General features: G+C 49.2%; 9 protein-coding genes across 9 annotated transcripts; 4 read left to right on the forward strand and 5 right to left on the reverse strand.

The window, feature by feature from the left end:
• Window positions 1-183: 183 nt before the first annotated feature.
• Bathy12g01950 (predicted protein) lies at window positions 184-1,560 on the forward strand (the record flags this gene model as incomplete). The annotated part of the gene is made up of 1 exon (XM_007509852.1): window positions 184-1,560. The coding sequence occupies one exon, from the start codon at window positions 184-186 to the stop codon at window positions 1,558-1,560; it is 1,377 nt and encodes a 458-aa protein (XP_007509914.1).
• Window positions 1,561-1,638: 78 nt separating this feature from the next.
• Bathy12g01960 (predicted protein) lies at window positions 1,639-2,817 on the reverse strand (the record flags this gene model as incomplete). The annotated part of the gene is made up of 1 exon (XM_007509749.1): window positions 1,639-2,817. The coding sequence occupies one exon, from the start codon at window positions 2,815-2,817 to the stop codon at window positions 1,639-1,641; it is 1,179 nt and encodes a 392-aa protein (XP_007509811.1).
• Window positions 2,818-3,031: 214 nt separating this feature from the next.
• Bathy12g01970 (unknown protein) lies at window positions 3,032-4,390 on the reverse strand (the record flags this gene model as incomplete). The annotated part of the gene is made up of 1 exon (XM_007509989.1): window positions 3,032-4,390. One exon carries the CDS (start codon window positions 4,388-4,390, stop codon window positions 3,032-3,034), a length of 1,359 nt encoding a protein of 452 aa, XP_007510051.1.
• A 213-nt stretch (window positions 4,391-4,603) lies between these two features.
• Window positions 4,604-5,719, forward strand: Bathy12g01980 (predicted protein; the record flags this gene model as incomplete). Its single annotated transcript, XM_007509967.1, has 1 exon — window positions 4,604-5,719. The coding sequence occupies one exon, from the start codon at window positions 4,604-4,606 to the stop codon at window positions 5,717-5,719; it is 1,116 nt and encodes a 371-aa protein (XP_007510029.1).
• Window positions 5,720-5,909: 190 nt separating this feature from the next.
• Window positions 5,910-7,094, reverse strand: Bathy12g01990 (predicted protein; the record flags this gene model as incomplete). Its single annotated transcript, XM_007509673.1, has 1 exon — window positions 5,910-7,094. The coding sequence occupies one exon, from the start codon at window positions 7,092-7,094 to the stop codon at window positions 5,910-5,912; it is 1,185 nt and encodes a 394-aa protein (XP_007509735.1).
• A 330-nt stretch (window positions 7,095-7,424) lies between these two features.
• On the forward strand, window positions 7,425-8,301 carry Bathy12g02000 (30S ribosomal protein S20; the record flags this gene model as incomplete). Its single annotated transcript, XM_007509964.1, has 2 exons — window positions 7,425-7,521; window positions 7,919-8,301. The coding sequence occupies 2 exons, from the start codon at window positions 7,425-7,427 to the stop codon at window positions 8,299-8,301; spliced, it is 480 nt and encodes a 159-aa protein (XP_007510026.1).
• Window positions 8,302-8,503: 202 nt separating this feature from the next.
• On the forward strand, window positions 8,504-9,547 carry Bathy12g02010 (predicted protein; the record flags this gene model as incomplete). Its single annotated transcript, XM_007509743.1, has 2 exons — window positions 8,504-8,584; window positions 8,765-9,547. The coding sequence occupies 2 exons, from the start codon at window positions 8,504-8,506 to the stop codon at window positions 9,545-9,547; spliced, it is 864 nt and encodes a 287-aa protein (XP_007509805.1).
• Window positions 9,548-9,666: 119 nt separating this feature from the next.
• Window positions 9,667-15,216, reverse strand: Bathy12g02020 (predicted protein; the record flags this gene model as incomplete). Its single annotated transcript, XM_007509717.1, has 1 exon — window positions 9,667-15,216. The coding sequence occupies one exon, from the start codon at window positions 15,214-15,216 to the stop codon at window positions 9,667-9,669; it is 5,550 nt and encodes a 1,849-aa protein (XP_007509779.1).
• Window positions 15,217-15,734: 518 nt separating this feature from the next.
• On the reverse strand, window positions 15,735-16,265 carry Bathy12g02030 (predicted protein; the record flags this gene model as incomplete). Its single annotated transcript, XM_007509947.1, has 1 exon — window positions 15,735-16,265. One exon carries the CDS (start codon window positions 16,263-16,265, stop codon window positions 15,735-15,737), a length of 531 nt encoding a protein of 176 aa, XP_007510009.1.
• Between the last annotated feature and the right edge of the window lie 170 nt (window positions 16,266-16,435).

A 16,435-nucleotide genomic window follows, 5' to 3' on the forward strand; every position in this document is an offset into this window, starting at 1 on the left:
AAAAGCACGCGTGTTGTATGTATTTGTGTGTACCATTATTAAATTCATCGTCGCATTCGCCTCGTCGTCGTAACTCCGTTTTCTTTCCTTCTTTTCTTCTTCTTTTCCTCTCGAGGCTGCTCCTCCACAAAAAAAATTTCCATTCGAGAGAAAAAGGTCACGCTCTGTTCTGCTTTAAGACAAATGGGGAGAACGAAATCAAAAGTCCTTCTCACGACGTCGATTCTCGGTTCCTCGCTCTTAATCTTTGCCACGTTTGGGATTCTCGGCCCGAACATTCCAAACTTGACGACGGGAACGACGACGGGTTTGAAGCGTCGACATTCGTTTCGAATCGGGAAGAATGCGCTGCGGGAAGATTACGAAGCCCATCATCATCCTCATCCTCATCTGAGAACGACAATAAGAGAAGATTCGGAGCAGAAAGACGAAGATATGATGGCGAATTTAGTGCCGAGTTTAGAAAAAGAGGAGGAGGAGGAGGAGGAGGAGGAGGAGGAAAACGTTTTAGTCGTCCCGTTCTCTTCCTCCTCCACCTCGAAAAAAGAAGAGGAGAGTTTGATAAAATCGACGTCAGCGGACATGGACATCGAAACGGAGGAAGATCTGCATCCGTTCAGAGGTCGGAAACCGAGACCTCCGCCGGAGAAGTTTACGACACGAAACGAAGCGACGACGACCTCTCCGGAACACGTGCTCGATCCGAACAGGATGCAAATAATCTCTCTCGATCATCCGCGAGCGTTTCTGTATAAGCGGTTCATGACGGACGAAGAGTGCGATTTTTTGATCGATCACAGTAAAAGTCGGATGTCAAAGAGTGGCGTCGTGGACGCGGAGACGGGTGGGACCGCGAAATCGGACATTAGGACGAGCACGGGGAGTTTTGTTGGGATTGGAGCGAATGACTTGATGAAAAAGTTAGAAAAGCGAGTGGCGACGTTTTCGATGTTGCCGGTGAAGCATCAAGAGGCGACGCAGGTGTTGAGATACGAGGTTAAGCAGGAATATAGAGCGCATTACGATTATTTTTTCCACAAAGGAGGCATGGCGAACAATCGAATTGTGACGATTTTGATGTATTTGCACGAACCGGAATTTGGAGGAGAGACGGTGTTTCCAAATACGGAGGTTCCATTAGAGAGAGCGGAGAAAGGATGGGGGAAGAATTTCTCGGAGTGCGGGAATAGAGGGAGGGCAGCGGTGGTAAGAAAAGGCGACGCGTTGATATTCTGGTCCATGAAACCTGGCGGGGAATTAGATCCCGGGTCGTCGCACGCCGGGTGCCCAGTCGTGAGAGGAGAGAAGTGGACGGCGACGAAGTGGATTCACGTAAATCCAACGAACCAATGGAACCAGAACAATCACAAGGTGCACTACGCAGGGGGACCGGCGAATTCAGAAACTTGTAAAGATACGAACGCGGCGTGTCCGGGATGGGCAGAGGGTGGAGAGTGTACGGCAAATCCGGGATTCATGGTGAATTCGTGTAAGGTCTCGTGTAGGCAATGCGTAGGCGGCTGGCGGGACGGCTCGTATACGAAACCAGTGCTGAGCTGAGCTGAGCTTTATGCTTTGTTTTTGCTGTTGTTGTTGTTGTACCATTGTATATTATGTTGTATAGCTACTAGTATAATTTTACATCGTTTCTATCTTCGCGCTGATTTCATCCGCGTGGTTGACAAACATTTCCCACTGTTCGCGATTAAACGCTAAACCTTTAAATCCCGGCGCCCACTCGCCGTTTTTGTTTTGGTAGTACTCGCGAACGTGTACCATCGGTTTCCCTTGATATTTTGACACCGTCACTCTCTTATTCCCTCCGATTTCGCACACCGCTTCGCTTTCCGAGTTACCCGCAGCGACGATATCGATTTTAATCTCCACATCCGCTATCTTCTCTCGTAAATTCTCAAATTGTTCCGCGTTCAAGTTCACGCCTTTCTTCCCCGGCAGCCACTGGCCGTCTTTTTGATAGTACTCTCTGAATGAAATCGTCGGTGCGCCTCTATACACTTGCACGGCTACGCGCTTCGCGTTAGAGAGTCTGCACACCTCGCCATCTACGGCGTCTTCGGCTTGTTGTTGTTGTTGTTGTTGTTGTTGTTGTTGTTGTTGTTGCTGCTGCGTTCCTCCCGATTTCGCCGCCGCGGCACCTCCGCCACTCCCTTTCTCCTTGGTCACGTCCAATGCCCACGTCGGTGGCGCCTTCTTGCTATCGTGCGTCAACCTTAAATCCATCCCTCGCTTCAAGCACAAATACAACACCCGATTGACTTCCGACTTGTCCATCTTCGTCGCTTCCGATATAACTTTCGCCGTCGTCCCGTTCGCGCCGTAATCTTCTAAAGCGTCGAAAATCGTCTCCAGCGTTTGTTTCAAACTTTTCTCGGCGTCCTCGTCCTTGACCGTCTCCTCTTTTGGAAGGACACGTTCAGCGGCGGCAGAAGGAGGAGCTGCTGCTGCTTCTCGCTTCACCGCGAAAGCAGCCCCTTTTTGTGCAGCAGGAGGAGGAGGCCCTTCCCATTTACTCCTCAACAGGTCCTCCTCATCGACACCACTAACTTTCTGCTTCTTCGTCAACGGTTGTGGTGGTTGTTCTCCCGGGGAGCGGAGCACTTCTTCTTCTTCCGCGCGTTCCTTTTGCACGAACTCGTCCACGAGAGACACAATCAACGGTTTGAAATCATCAACGGGAAACCCGAGATCTTGGGCTAATCTCTCGCGAATTTGACGCTCGGAGAGGGTTTCCACATCGACCGTGCGTAAAAGTTCTCGACACTTTGCCTCCACCGCGGCGAGTTTGAAGTCAGACATGTTATGTATGTGCGCGTGTTTGCGTTTGATCTGATGAATTTTGAAAATGATTTCTTTTGTATCTGTGTTTTTCCCAAGGGTGCTCACTTTTCATATCTCTTCGTGTGAGAATGTAGCGATACGTGTCTCTCTAACTCTCTCTAAACTCTCTCTCTCTCTCGCGTGAATAGTAATAAAAAGGAAAAGTGGTAGTCGCGCTCTGCTGCGTGTGCCGCTAAGAAACGACGATTCTTTCTTCTTCTTCTTTTTGTTCTTTTTCTTTGTTGTCCGCAGGCGCCATTTTTTCTTCCTCTCCTCCTCCTCGGCGAGGCGGCAAAGGCGCTTTGTTGTTGCGGCGGTCGCGACGACGATCCCAGGAGAGATGATGATGATGATGATGGTATTTCGAGAAGGATACAAACGCGATCTCAAATTCTCTCTCCCACGAACCGAAATCGAACGCGTTGACGGCGGTCGCTTTGACGAGCTTTTTCACGTCCGAGACGAACGAGGCGTGTTGGCGTTCGCGCTTTTGTTGTTTTCCTTCTTCTTCTTTTCCGTCTTCTTCTTCTTCTTCTTCTCGAAGGTACTCGAACGCAGATAAGGCGACGCCTAACGTCGCCGCCGCGGCGCCGATAGCCGACGCTCGAAACTGCGGCGATGTTGGAAACGAGCGTAAACTCGCGGCGACGATTACGCACGCGTGTTCCTCTGCTTTCGTCCACAACCGTTTAAACTCCTTTGGCCTCGCGCCTTCGGTACCGAACGCGACGATTTCCACGTTCTTTTTCATCGCGTTTAAAAACTCATTCGCCCACATCGATCTCGTCGGTTTCGACACGCGATACTCCAACGTCGTCAAAATAACCGTCTCCATCTTCGCCATCGTCTCCTTATCGAACGTAATCGTTGATATCGGAACGCTAAAGTTGTTCTTCTTTTCCTCCTCGCACATCTCCTGCTCGTAGTCCACATCGAACTGGTCTCTTCTCTCTCTCGTTTTCAAGCTCAATCGAAAGCACGACGCGCTCAAAACTTCGTACGCCCACGCGCTCTCCGTCGTGCACTCCCCGCTCGCAAACGCTCGAACGACTTCTTCCGCGAAATCCACCGCCGCGCACGCGACGTCCACCATCGCAAACGACAACATTTGAGTTATTCTTCTTTCTGAATGACCAACACCACCACGATGAAAACGGTGATTTTCTACCTCCTCCTCCTCAAAGTCGTCGTCCTCCTCCTCGTCGTCGTCGTCGAAACCAGAAGGCACCACCCCCTTTGTTAAAGACAGAAACTCTTCGTTTTTGTTCTGAAACAAAAAGAACTGTTCCGCTCGCGTTAAAACGCCTTCGACGACGGCGTCGCGAACAGTTTTCCATCGCTCCTCGCATTCGAAGTGAATCAAAGACGTTTTTTGTGTAGGATTTTGCACCGCGAATTTATCTTCGTTTTCTCGAGCGAGGAATCCCCCGAGCGTCGTCGCACACGTTTCCGTCTTAAACGTTTCTTTCCTCTTCAGCTTCTTCGTCTTTTCTTCTTCGTCTTCTTCCGCGTTGTAAAAAGCGACTCCTTCTTCTCTCTCGAAACGTTTCATTCTTCTTTAAAACAACAACAACAACGAATTATTATATAAAATCCGCGAATGGAAATCCTTCTTTTGCCGGATATTGATCTTCGCGCGAAGAGTGCGTTCGTTTCCGCGCGCTCGTTTTGAGTTTTTTTCCGCTTATTTTAGAGGACTGTTTTCGTCACATTTTGGCGTAAAACGAATCACACGAACAACACACAACGACGAACAAACGCGACCATGTCGGCGAGATGTACAAAAAGAGGAGAAAGTCTTCTTCGCCGAATGATACAAACGACGACGGCGAAAACGACGGCACCGGCATCGAACGCGCGTTACTTTCGCAGCGCTTTGAGCAACAACGATATCGCCTTTACGAATGGTCGACGTGTTTACTCTTCTTTCGATTGGTCCTCTTCCTCTTCTTCTTCTTCTTCTTCTAAGTCGTCGGGTGCGGCTTTTGCGGGTGCGGCGGCCACGGCGACGATGATGATGGCGTACTTTTTGCCCTCTTCCTCTTGGTCCTCCTCTTCTTCTCTGGCTCGCTGCGAAGAGGCGAAGAAGGAGGCGAAGATGTCGTCTTCTAAAGGAGGAATGCCGTTCGAAAGCGTCACGTTGTACCAATACGACGTGTGCCCGTTCTGCAACAAAGTGAAAGCGTTTCTCGATTATCACAACATCCCGTACGACGTGGTCGAGGTGAACCCGCTGACGAAAACGGAGATTAAACAGTTCGAACACGAGTGGAAGAAAGTGCCGGTGTTAGTCGTGGACGGGAAGGCGACGTATAACTCGCGCGATATTATAAATGAAGTGGACGAGCGAGTGAGAAAACATTCGGGTTTGACGAAAAGGTGGTTCGGAGAGAAGAGCAAGAAAGAGAAGGAGAAGGAAGAGGAGTGGTGCAAATGGGTGGACGATAGGTTCGTGCACGTGTTGACGCCGAATATTTATAAAACGTTTCGAGAGGCGATGGAGAGTTTCGATTACATCACGGAGAGAGGCAATTTTGGGTTTTTCGAACGGCAATCGGCGAGGATTACCGGAGCAGTGAGCATGTACGGGATTTCGAAGATGGTTTTAAAGAAAAGGCACGGGATCGAAGACGAGAGAGCGTCCTTGTTCGAGGAGACGAGGAAGTGGATGTCCGAGGGAGTTGGACAAAGCGGCGGCAAATTTTGCGGCGGGGACGCGCCGAACATCGCGGATATTTCCATGTTTGGCGTGTTCAGAGCCGTGAAGACGTTCCAAACGTTCGAGGACGTGTGTAAAGAGGTACCGGAAATGGTGCCGTGGTACGAGAGGATGCAAAAAGCAGTAGGAGAGAGTTCTAGATCGGACGGGTTGAGTAATTGAAGAAATTGGGAGGATTGTTTAAATGTATAAAAGTAATCAAACCGCAAAGGTTTGTTGTTGGATTCAGCGTAATACTATTTGAACACATAAAAGTACATTTCTGACTGCTACTACTATCTATTTTGAGTTTACACCCCTTTATTCGTTACATTCGTGGTACACATACAGCGCCTTTTGGTCTTACTACTTACTACCAATGGAGGAATCGCGGGTGTCGCTGTCCCCAATGCCAGTAGCGATGATGACCCTGTCGTCGCTGGTTACCTTCCGCTTGTGCCTGCGCTGCTCTCGCGCGCATGAGATGAGCTTGTTGGTGTTCGTGAATGGCGTTATGTTGCGTGAACCACATCATGGTTAAAATAAACGTCCACCAAAGAATATTCCCAATCGCCGTCGCGACTGAATTCGCGGCGTTCTCGTTGATGTACGCCCTGACTTGTTCGTCCGAACTCGCCGCTGTCAACGCCGCGGAAGGTTCCAATCCCGCCGCACTGACGCGTCCAGTGAGCAAAAATAATATCCTTTGGACGACGATGAGAAAGGCGACGAGAATACCTCCGACAGCGGCGCCGAACGAGGCTAAAAAGAAGGATAAATTCCTCGGCGACGACAATGCTATCCGTTTCAACGCGTGAAAAATAACAATAACGTCTCTGTGTAAAGCGTTGTGCACGCGTTCTGCGAGCGCGGTTAATCTACTCACATTGTTTCGCGACGATGAGGACGAACTCCTTCCACCTCTCCCGTCTCTCCCACCAACGGGCACGCCGTATTTATCCGTCGGTTCTCCCGTCGCCGGAGGTGCTCCGCTGGCGCATCGCACTAACGGCCATTTCGGTGGCGGTAGCGTGGTCGTATATTTCTGTTTCTGTTTCTTCTTCTCCTCCTCTCCTTTTCCTTCGTTGTTCTCGTCTGAATCGTCCTCGTTTACGTCTGAATCGTCGTTGTTGTCGTACATCCTCTTCTGAAAATACTCGCTCGCGCCGTACCCTTTCTCTTGCAACCAAGCTTCCACCCCGGCTCGAATCTGCCAATTCGGCACCACGTCCGTGCACGTCACGATTGCATTCGTCGTTGGATCCGTCGGTTGATTCCCGAACCTTTTACTTCTCAGCCATCTCGATATCGCCTCGCGTTCGTACGTGTACCCGGTTTGCAACAACACCACGGGATCCTCGAATAAATCTTGCGTGATGACGCACTTTAAATGTTCCGGAGGTTCCTCAAATTGCGTTAAATGTTTCGAGTAATACATCGACGACGAGGTGCTGGATGCAAAGCCGCTCAGGATGGTTTTCTTGACCACTCCGGCGAGACCGGCGAGGCCGAAGAATAACGCGTTTTGGTTGTTGTTGTTCGTGTTCGACGACGACATATTTTAGACGATTTCTTTCAAGATGATGAGAGACTATATATGCCGACAAAACGGAAAAAACGCGCGACAAAAGGACACGAACCGGCGGAAAAAGAGTTCTTCCTCTCTCTTATTATTCCGCGTACTCTGTGCTCTCTCTTTCGCTCTCGTCGTCTTCAAAATCGCAAGAAAGCTCTTCGTCTTTTTCTTGCGTATTTATGCGCCAAAATATTCGTTTTTTTCCGAAGTGGCAGCCCCGCTCGATTTTTTTTTTTTTTCTTTTCAAGCGGCTGCCCCTTTTTGAGGTTTTTCTGCACATTTCACCTCTTCACTTAGCATATATAAATAAGAATGTCCGCAACTATGTGCACCACCGCGTCTTTCGCACCGTCGTCTTTATTGTCTAGCAGATTTTCGAACGGTACGGTTTCGTTTGCGTGCCTTTTAAGTGCGAGAGCGTTTTTTTTTAAGTCGCGAGACGCGCGTTTTAGAGTTGTGTTCCGCGTGATTTGTACGCCTGGTTGTTGTGAAAAATGATGTTTTTTTTCTCTCAATTGAGAAGCGCGCGATGCTGGTGAAGAGGAGGAGGCGTGCGAGAGAGAGAAAAAAGAAGGAAGCGACAAAATGAACGCGTAAATTGGATGTTTTCGCATCCAAACGCGCGCGGTTTTCATCCTTGCTCGTTTCGCGAGTGGCGGAGTAGGCGGCGATTTCGAGAAGGAATTTTTCTCGCCGCCCTTTATCCTTTTGGCGACGTCTCCTCAGGAAAGGGAGGAGGAGGCACTTTTTATATGCGACTTTGACTGACGCGCGCTTTTCAACTTCTCTCTTTCAATAACAAACAGGTTCCAGAGCATCTGCTTTCCAAACGTCCACCACCACCACGAAAAAACCAGTGTCCGGTTTTCAATTCCACATCGAAGCCAAGCAAAACAAAGTCGCTCGAACGCTCCTCACCCAAAAGGAACGCACGTACAACAAGGCGCGAAAGTCGGAAATCGCCACGCGCATCAAAAAAGTCCGAACGTTAGCCGAAATATTGTTACCGGCCGCGACGGAAGACAACGTCGCGGAGTTGGAGAAGTTAATCAGCGAAGCGACGAAGAGTGTCGACAAGGCGGTTTCGAAAGGCGTTTTGCATAAGAATACCGGCGCGAGACGAAAGTCGAGAATGGCGAGGTGCAAACAAGCCGTGTTGAAGGCGAATAACTTGATGACGTACAATTAATAATAACACACGCGACTACTATAGAAGAGAGAGAGAGAGAGAGAGAGAGAGAGAGAGATTTATATACATAAACTTTTAGCCCCCCAAAACGTGTAATTGGATCGTGATGTACTTGATTAACGTAGCTTTATTTTCATCGACTTCTTTTCAACTCTTTTTGGCTTCTTGAAAAAGCGTTACAAACTTTCCCCCATAAAAACAAATGGCATCTTTCGCCGAACAAAACGCGGTTCGATGCAAAGAAGCCGGGAACGTTCTGTATAAGAACGAGCGGTACGAGGAGGTGCGTTTCTTTTATTCTCTCGTGAAAATGTTGCGTTGTTTCGTTTTTTGTGCACTTTTCGCGCATCTTTCCATGAAACGCACGTTCGTTGAAAAACGCTTCAAGTCGTCGCTTTCTCGTCAAAGACGCTGACGCTGACGACGACGACGCTTCCTTCCTTCCTTCCTTCAAAAACTTCAGGCCATCGAAAAGTACACCGAATCTATTCAGTTCGACGGCACGAACCCGGCGGTATACACGAACCGAGCGGCGGCACATTTCAATCTCAAAAACTTTCCGCAAGCGTTGCTCGACGCGGAAACGAGCACGAGAGTGGACGAAACGTGGACGAAAGGGTACTATCGAAAAGCGAAATGTTTACACGCGATGAACGATACAAAAGAGAAAAAGAAGAACAGATTTGAAAACGTGCGAGAAGCGATCGATGTTCTCCGGATTGGCACGCGATACGACGCGACCAACGCGCAAGCGAACGCGTTCTTGAGAGCGCTGGAACTCGAAAGTCTTTCGCTCGCGAAGGATTGTTTCGAGATGAAAGCGAGAGCGAAGGAGATGTTTCGGGAGGGGAAGTTTGAAGAAGCTGTTGAGATGTACGGAGAGGCGCTGAGAGACGAGGAGACGAGGAGAGGTAAGGAGAAAGGAAAATCCGTTCTGGGCGAGAGTAACGGTGGTAGTAGCAGTGGTAGTCTTCGCGCGACGTTGTTTTTAAATCGGGCGGAGTGTTATCGACAGATGGGTAAGATGCGAGAGTGCGAAAGAGATTGCGAGGAAGCTTTGCAATTGCAACCGAAAAACGAGAAAGGTCTGTTGAGAAGAGCGTTGTGTAGGGAGTATTTCGAGAGATTCGAGGAGGCTTTGGAGGATTTCGAGACGGCGAAACGGCTATCGCCTTCCAGTCTTCTCGCGAGCTCCGGAATCGAGAGGTGCAAGAGGATGCAAAAGGTCATCAATAATGACGGGTAATAGAGTACAGTAGTATCGTATAATTTTTAGTAATAATAATATTAGTTGAAATACAAATGTTTCTTTAGTCATATAAAGTATACTTTCTAATGTAAAGTTGCGTGAAAGAATGTCGGGGTCTATTTCTTTTCCTTCTCGTCGGCGTCTTCCTTCTTCTCTTCCTTCTTTCCGCCACCAGCGACGCTACGGAGTCTCTCCAACGCCGACGGTTTCTTCTCCACCGTCGCCGGTTTTTGGGGAGCATCTTGTTCTTTATTCGAGGCTTCTGGCGGCGCCTCAGGTTTTGAAGTGGGGGCTCCAGTTCTCTTCGCCGCCTCGTTGGCGGCTTTCTGCTCCTCCAATTTCTGCTGCGCCTTGATCTTCTCAACTAACGAAAGCTTCTTCGGATTTCCTCCACCGTCTCCTTCTTCTTTCGTCTCTGCTTCAGATCTCTGTTTTTTCAGGCGCTCCATGATATTCGCAGCGCCTCTGTCTTTCTGAAAAGCGGCTTTCAACGCCGCTCTCGTTCGAATCTTCCTCTCCGTGTCGTTCTCCGCGACGTTGAATCCAAGGCGTCGCATCACCCAGCCGTAAAACATAACGACAAGCGATCTGGATTTGGAACCTTCCGTGGCTAATGGGACAACTTTCGAGACGACTTTGTTCGGTCCATCGTCCGCGGTTAAACGAATTCTCATCAAGTTATCCGCAACTTGAGGAATGACACCTTTTCGAATCAACGAAAACAATCCAGACGGTTTCAAGGATCCCAACATGTTGACGCCTTGTACAGACTTTTGCCGCTGTCTCGCGCGATCGAGTAAATCATTCACTCTTTTTAAAATGTCAACCGCGTGTACTCTGGTAAACGGCGCTGGTAAATGTCTCTCAACGATCCATTGCGCCTGGATGTCCACGCCAGATTCGTTCAACTCCGTGAACTCTTCATCCATGGTTTCTGGATTCACATACTCCGTTCGGTACTTTTCCAAAACCTCCTCCTCGACCGGTAACTGTTGCAAGTAGTCTCTTTGATGCTTATCGAGGACATTCTTACTAGCTTCTTTTAGTTGCGAGTTGACGAATTTCGATCGAGCCTCCGCGCGGAGTTCTTCAGGGGTCAATATGTCCCGTTTAGAACCCAGCGTCATTCGTCGGTACAACGAAGGGCCTTTCTCCAACGATTTTTGTTTTTCCGCTTTTGTCGATATCTTCTTCGATAAACGTTTATCCAGTTGCGCCAACTTATCCGCCGTCGTATTTTTGCTTTCTTTGCCGCCTTTGAAACCTTTGGTGTCGCCAAAGAAAACGCCGACGATGCCTTTGTTGCTTTTCGCAGATTTGACGACAAACGGAGTAACCTCCATGAAGATGTAAATGAGGAAGATCGTCAAGCCTCCTAAAATGAGAACTGCGTTGAACCAGGACAGAAAATCGTCGAATCTCTTCGAGGCTTTTTCGGTTAGAAAAATCAAACCGGAGAAGATGTTCACGAAGGAGATGAAAATAGCCGCAGACTCTAAACGGTCCAGACGTTTGGATTCCTGAGGGTCCGCGAAGAAGTGAATGGTCATCGCGATAAAAATAGTCATCATACAACCCAAAGATTGACCTAGTTGACTCATCGTTGTTCCTTGCGAGAACAACATGGTACTGCCGACAACGCCGAGTTGGCGAAGCAAGACTAAGATCTTGTATCTGTACCACGCCGGGCGATAACCCACGTACAAAAACCCGAACGTCTTGACCGTATCCGGGCGATTCAACTTGTCCCGAATTCGATACAGCGTGAAGTAAAACGTCAAGATGATACCAAAGGGGTACATGCACACCAACACTAACGCGATAGGAAAGTACTGCGTCCAGGGATTTTTCATGTTCCCCCAGTCGTAACACTGTATGCTCGGTTCAGCTTCCAAATACGAGATTCCATTCGCCGGGTTTTTCACGCAATCGAAATATTCAAGCGTCGCTCTCGAGAGAAAGATGTAAGAAATATCCATCAAAGTGAGCATGATGCGAATAAACATCCTCGCAGTTGATCGGATGTGATCACCAACGGAGAACTCTTCCAATTGTATTTTCTTATCTGTGATCATCTTCTTCGCCCTTTCCTTCATCCTCTGCAATTTACCTCTGCGGTTGCCTTCGTCGTCCACATCGCGAGTATCGTACGCGAACCACGAGTCAAACGAACCCGCGAGAAGCATTCTGATGAGCACTTGACCGATGATAAACTTCAGCAAGGTGATCAACACGAACGTCGCTCCAAAAAAGAGCGGCGAGAGCACGACGACAAAATACCGCAAGAAGAAATCAAACTTCGGAATGTGACATTCCGGTTGCAGCAACTGAATGTCAAACGTGAAAATCGCAAAGTACTTGTACAAGTTTTGAATAATCGGAGGCCACTTGAAGTCCAAATCCGATAACACGGCGGTTATTTGGACGAACACGAACAAGAGCGAAATCGCTTTGAATCTTCTCAATAACTTGACGAGGATCGGCAACAACATGATGAAACCAACCAACATCAGGAAAAGAATTAAATACGATTCCCACTTCGTGTCTGGACACATGTTGCATTGCTGCTTCAAGCGGTAGTAATTGTTACTGCACTGCGCGCAACCCTTCTCTTCGTATCCTTCCGTGCACTGGATAGTCCACGGGTAGACGTCCGCCAAAATCTGATCGTCAGTCGCGTTCCCCGGGCATGCTTGTTCAGGCGTGCACTCACGAATTGTTAATTCAGTCCCTAGCGCTGCGTCTGGAATATCGACGAAATATCCAAACTCGGCTTCTGGAACGATTAAACCTCTTTCTGTGCACCTACTCCCCAAAGGCGGGCAAACCTTGCAAATGCTGTCAAAGTCGCTCGTTTGGTCGTCGATGACGGTGAGCAGATTCCCGTACGTTCCAACGTCGCACAAACACTCCGTGAGAGCAATGGCACCACCTTCCGTGGTCGATCTCGATGGACACGCGGTGCACGCTCTCTTACCTTCAAAAGGTTGATACGAGGTCACTCCGCATGATTCGCACTTCTCTGAGCCAGTTTTCCCGGCGAAAGTACCGGCGGCACAAGGCGAACACGAGATCATGTCAAACAACTGCGCGTATTCACCAAAGCCACACGGTGTACACTGCGTTTCCAAAGAGTTCTTAGTGTGTCCAGGAGCGCACTTGGTAGAAAATGTGACTTCAATTATTTGAGCGTTGTCGTCGCCACCTCTATAATTTTCTTGTTGCGAGACAGCAAACTTGAGTGTCTCCATCGGGCCTCTCCAATACTCCTTCGCGCGATAATAGAGCGTCGCGGAAAATCCCGTCTCTTTGTTCCCACCCATTGAGACGACGTTTATAGACCCGTAAAGGTCACTCAAGTCCGTACCCATGGTCAGATCGCCGGTTTGCACGCCCTGTATGAGATGCGTTACCGTTCCTTGGATGGCGTCTGCGTTTATCAACGTGATGAAAAGTCTATCCGTGTCCTCATCCGCGGCTTTAATCTTGAACTCTTGCCATTGCTTTGCGTACTCCTCAAAACTGAGCTCTTCCTTCGTCGTGCCGACGACTTCGGTCACGGTCATTGGCGCCGTAAACATTGGATTGGAGGTTTTCAAAACCTCTACGCCATCCGCGTCTTTGCCGTACACGCCGAGCTCGGACCCGTCGTCTACCTGCGAAATGACAACACTTATGAGCACTGTGGCAGTTTCGTAGTTGAAACCTGTGACGATGCCATCTTTGACCCCGATGCGCATCCAAAGTTCTTCATCTACACCGCCTCGGTCCTTCGTCGGTTCATAAGTAAAATACGCGCTTAGCTCTGTACCAGCCTCCAAAACTTTCTTCGTGCACGTTTGCCAAAAGTTGTTCTCTTCGAAAATGTTCTTTGTGGGGTCGGGTTCACAATCGCACGTGTACATGGTCAACTCGTTCACAGTTACCTGCTCTCCGGAATGTTCCTGCGCGCAAACGTTGCCTTCACACTGGCCGTTGTCCCCCCCTTCGTCCCAACAATGCCACTTGATTCTCCCGTGCTCAACTGTTTCGTAGCCATCCACATCTGTGACGGCGTCGTAAAAAGAGTTTTGCGCCGTGTACACTCTCAACATCGATTCGGTAATGCTTGCGTCTTCACCGTTCTTGTCTTTACCGGAATGAGGTAAATCCGCCGCGACCGCGCGCTTTACCGAGAAGTCCGTCTTCGTATCCTCCACAACATTCGCCGTCGTGGACACTTCGTTCGTGACGAGTTCCTTCACACCCGTGATGGATGGTAAGAACGTCTTTTCGGCGACGGTGATCTTCACCCGTCTCGAGGCCGAATTGACGCCTCTCGTCCCGGCGGGCAAACCCGTCGGCGGATCCAACCCCTCGTGTCCGCCCGCTTCCACGTCGTTAACCGCGTACTCGAACGTATCGGACAATCCGCTGTTATTTCCGTACGGGATATATACAAACGCGCCGGCATCTTCGCCACACAATTGGGCGCCTTTACCATTGTTGGCTGTGTAGTCGCACGACAACCTTACTTCTCCGTACGTCGGCAGCTTGGTGATCACGTATTGTAAATAATCCTGGTCGGCATCCAAGTCTTCATACGCGTACCCCGAGGCGCAGTTGACGAAACCATCTGCGGACACTCCCACATTCGATGCATCGATGCAATTCAAATTGCCTCTCAAGATATACGTGTTGTAGTCCCCGGATGTCCCGGACTCGGTCGGTAACGCGTATGCCGTCGCGGTTTGGAACGATTCAAACGTATACCCTTGCCATCCGCTGTTCGTTCCGGTTGGCGTCAACTTATTCGGTCTCACTTGTTGTCCAAATGTTAAATCTTCAACATCATCGGGCCAACTCGCCGGATCGTTTCTCGGCTCGATGTAAATTCTTCCCGTCGACACCTCCGTGTCTTGCGACAGCATCTCACCGTTAGCATCATACACCGTCTTTGTCACACGAAACGAAAACAGAGACAAATCGGTTTTACTCTCAGAAAATTTGTGCGTATCCGGCGTAAACGATAAAACCCCGCCTTCGCTCAAAAACGCTTGCGCCACTTCGTTTCCTACGGCCCCAACCTTCAACGTCCTGTCCGGCGGGCAAATCAATTCGTACGTCAGCGTGTTCCCTTCCGCTTCCCACTCGTTGTTCGTCGGTTTCAACGTCGTCGTCATCACCGTATCTTCAACCGCGCAAAAATAGTTTTTCAAATCCCCCAACCCTTCTTCTTTGAAAAAAGTGTCCGGATCAGAATTGCAAAAGTAAAACTCGCACGTGGCCGCTTCCAACACGCCGCCCACGCACGTGGTTTTCCCGGAAACCGTATACCCTTTGTTACACGTCGGCTGACACGTCTTGCCCGCGTCTAAAACGTTCGCACACGTTCCAACTGCACCGTTTAATGGTGGTACGCTCGTGTCGCACGGCGTCGCCTCCGCCACCGTGGCTTCCGTTTCCGTGCCTGAAGTTTGTGCTCCAACAAACAAGAAATTCCCAAATTTATTTTCTTTTGTCGTCGCGCTTGGTCTTCTTTGCGGGAAGCTGCTGGACAAAAACACCGCGAACAACGCGCACACGAAAAGCGTTCGCAGCGCGCGTCCTCCGCGGTTTTTGCGTCTGAAACTCTTTCTCGATGAAGAAGAAGTCCTCGTGACTTTGTTTCTCATCATCGTCATCATTTTTTTAACCTCTCTTTAAAGAACCGGCGGTTTGAATACAAGAAGAAGGGGCTTCCTTCACCCTCGAGCGTTTGCAAACGGTCTTTATGCACAAAAGAAGATCTCACCGACAACGAACACACGAGAGGAAGAGAAAAAGACTTTCCGAATGACTTCTCTACGACGCGAAAGTCTTCTCTTTTTCCAGGAAGAATACACGAGAGCGTGAACGACAAAACGAGAGCGTTGATGATGCGCTCGTCGCGGTGCGTGCTCTTTTGGCGATCAATTCCTTTCAGGTGTCGACCGACCTTTTGGATTTTTGCTTCTGGCGATTTTTTTTCTTAAACCCTAAACTCTATGAACGCCTATTTCTATCGCTCTAGGGCAAAAACAATAAACGTCGATACTACGCGGAGGCTTCCGCGGCGTTCACGCGAGCGAGCACAAAAGCATTTTAGTGAACGAGAATACACGGAGGAATACTACTAGCTATGAATACTCTCATTTCTTTCAAAATGTTACGTATTATTACGACTCTAAGAGATCTCGAGGTAGCCTAAGATCGCCAACGTCCGCCTTTTCGCCTCTAACTTGGCGGCGACTAAACCGGTCAGTCGATCGAACTCTTCGCGATTGTCCGTTTCCGTGGCCAACGCTAAATCTCGTTCGAACGCGGCGTCTTGCAACTCGCAGTTCTTTAAAAACTTTTGCAACTCCAAGACGACGTCGTCGACGCTCGCGTCGAGTCTTTCCGTGATTTCTCGACACGCCGCTTTGCCGTCGAACGTTTCGTCCGGGTTTAACGTCATCATTTCGTCCAAAGCGCGTTTGGACGGCGAATCCGCTTCCAGTTGCAAAAGTGTTTGCGTGAGTAATTGAATGATATTTTCTAGAGTTTTCAGAACGTTCTCGTCTTCGCCTTGGTTTTTACACGCGGTGAGGACAACGTACGCTTGACCGAGAACTCCGTTTGTAATTTTTCCAATCAGCGCTAACCTCTTACACTCGGGGACAATTTTGTCCCACGTGCCTAAGGAAACGAGCTGGTTGAACGTTTCTGCGTCCATCGCGGTCGGTTCTGCCGCAGTTGGGCCTATTTTATTACTTTTATTGTTACCATCATCATCGACATCATCAGCGGCTGCTTTCGTAAATGCAGCCGTCCTTTTTCTGCGTCTCGTTCGTAATGTTCTTCTTCTCTCCCGAGACGACGGCAAGAACACGCCACCTCTTCGTT

The sequence above is a fragment of the Bathycoccus prasinos genome (assembly GCF_002220235.1).
Source record: "Bathycoccus prasinos genomic : Chromosome_12".
Lineage (NCBI taxonomy): Eukaryota > Viridiplantae > Chlorophyta > Mamiellophyceae > Mamiellales > Bathycoccaceae > Bathycoccus > Bathycoccus prasinos.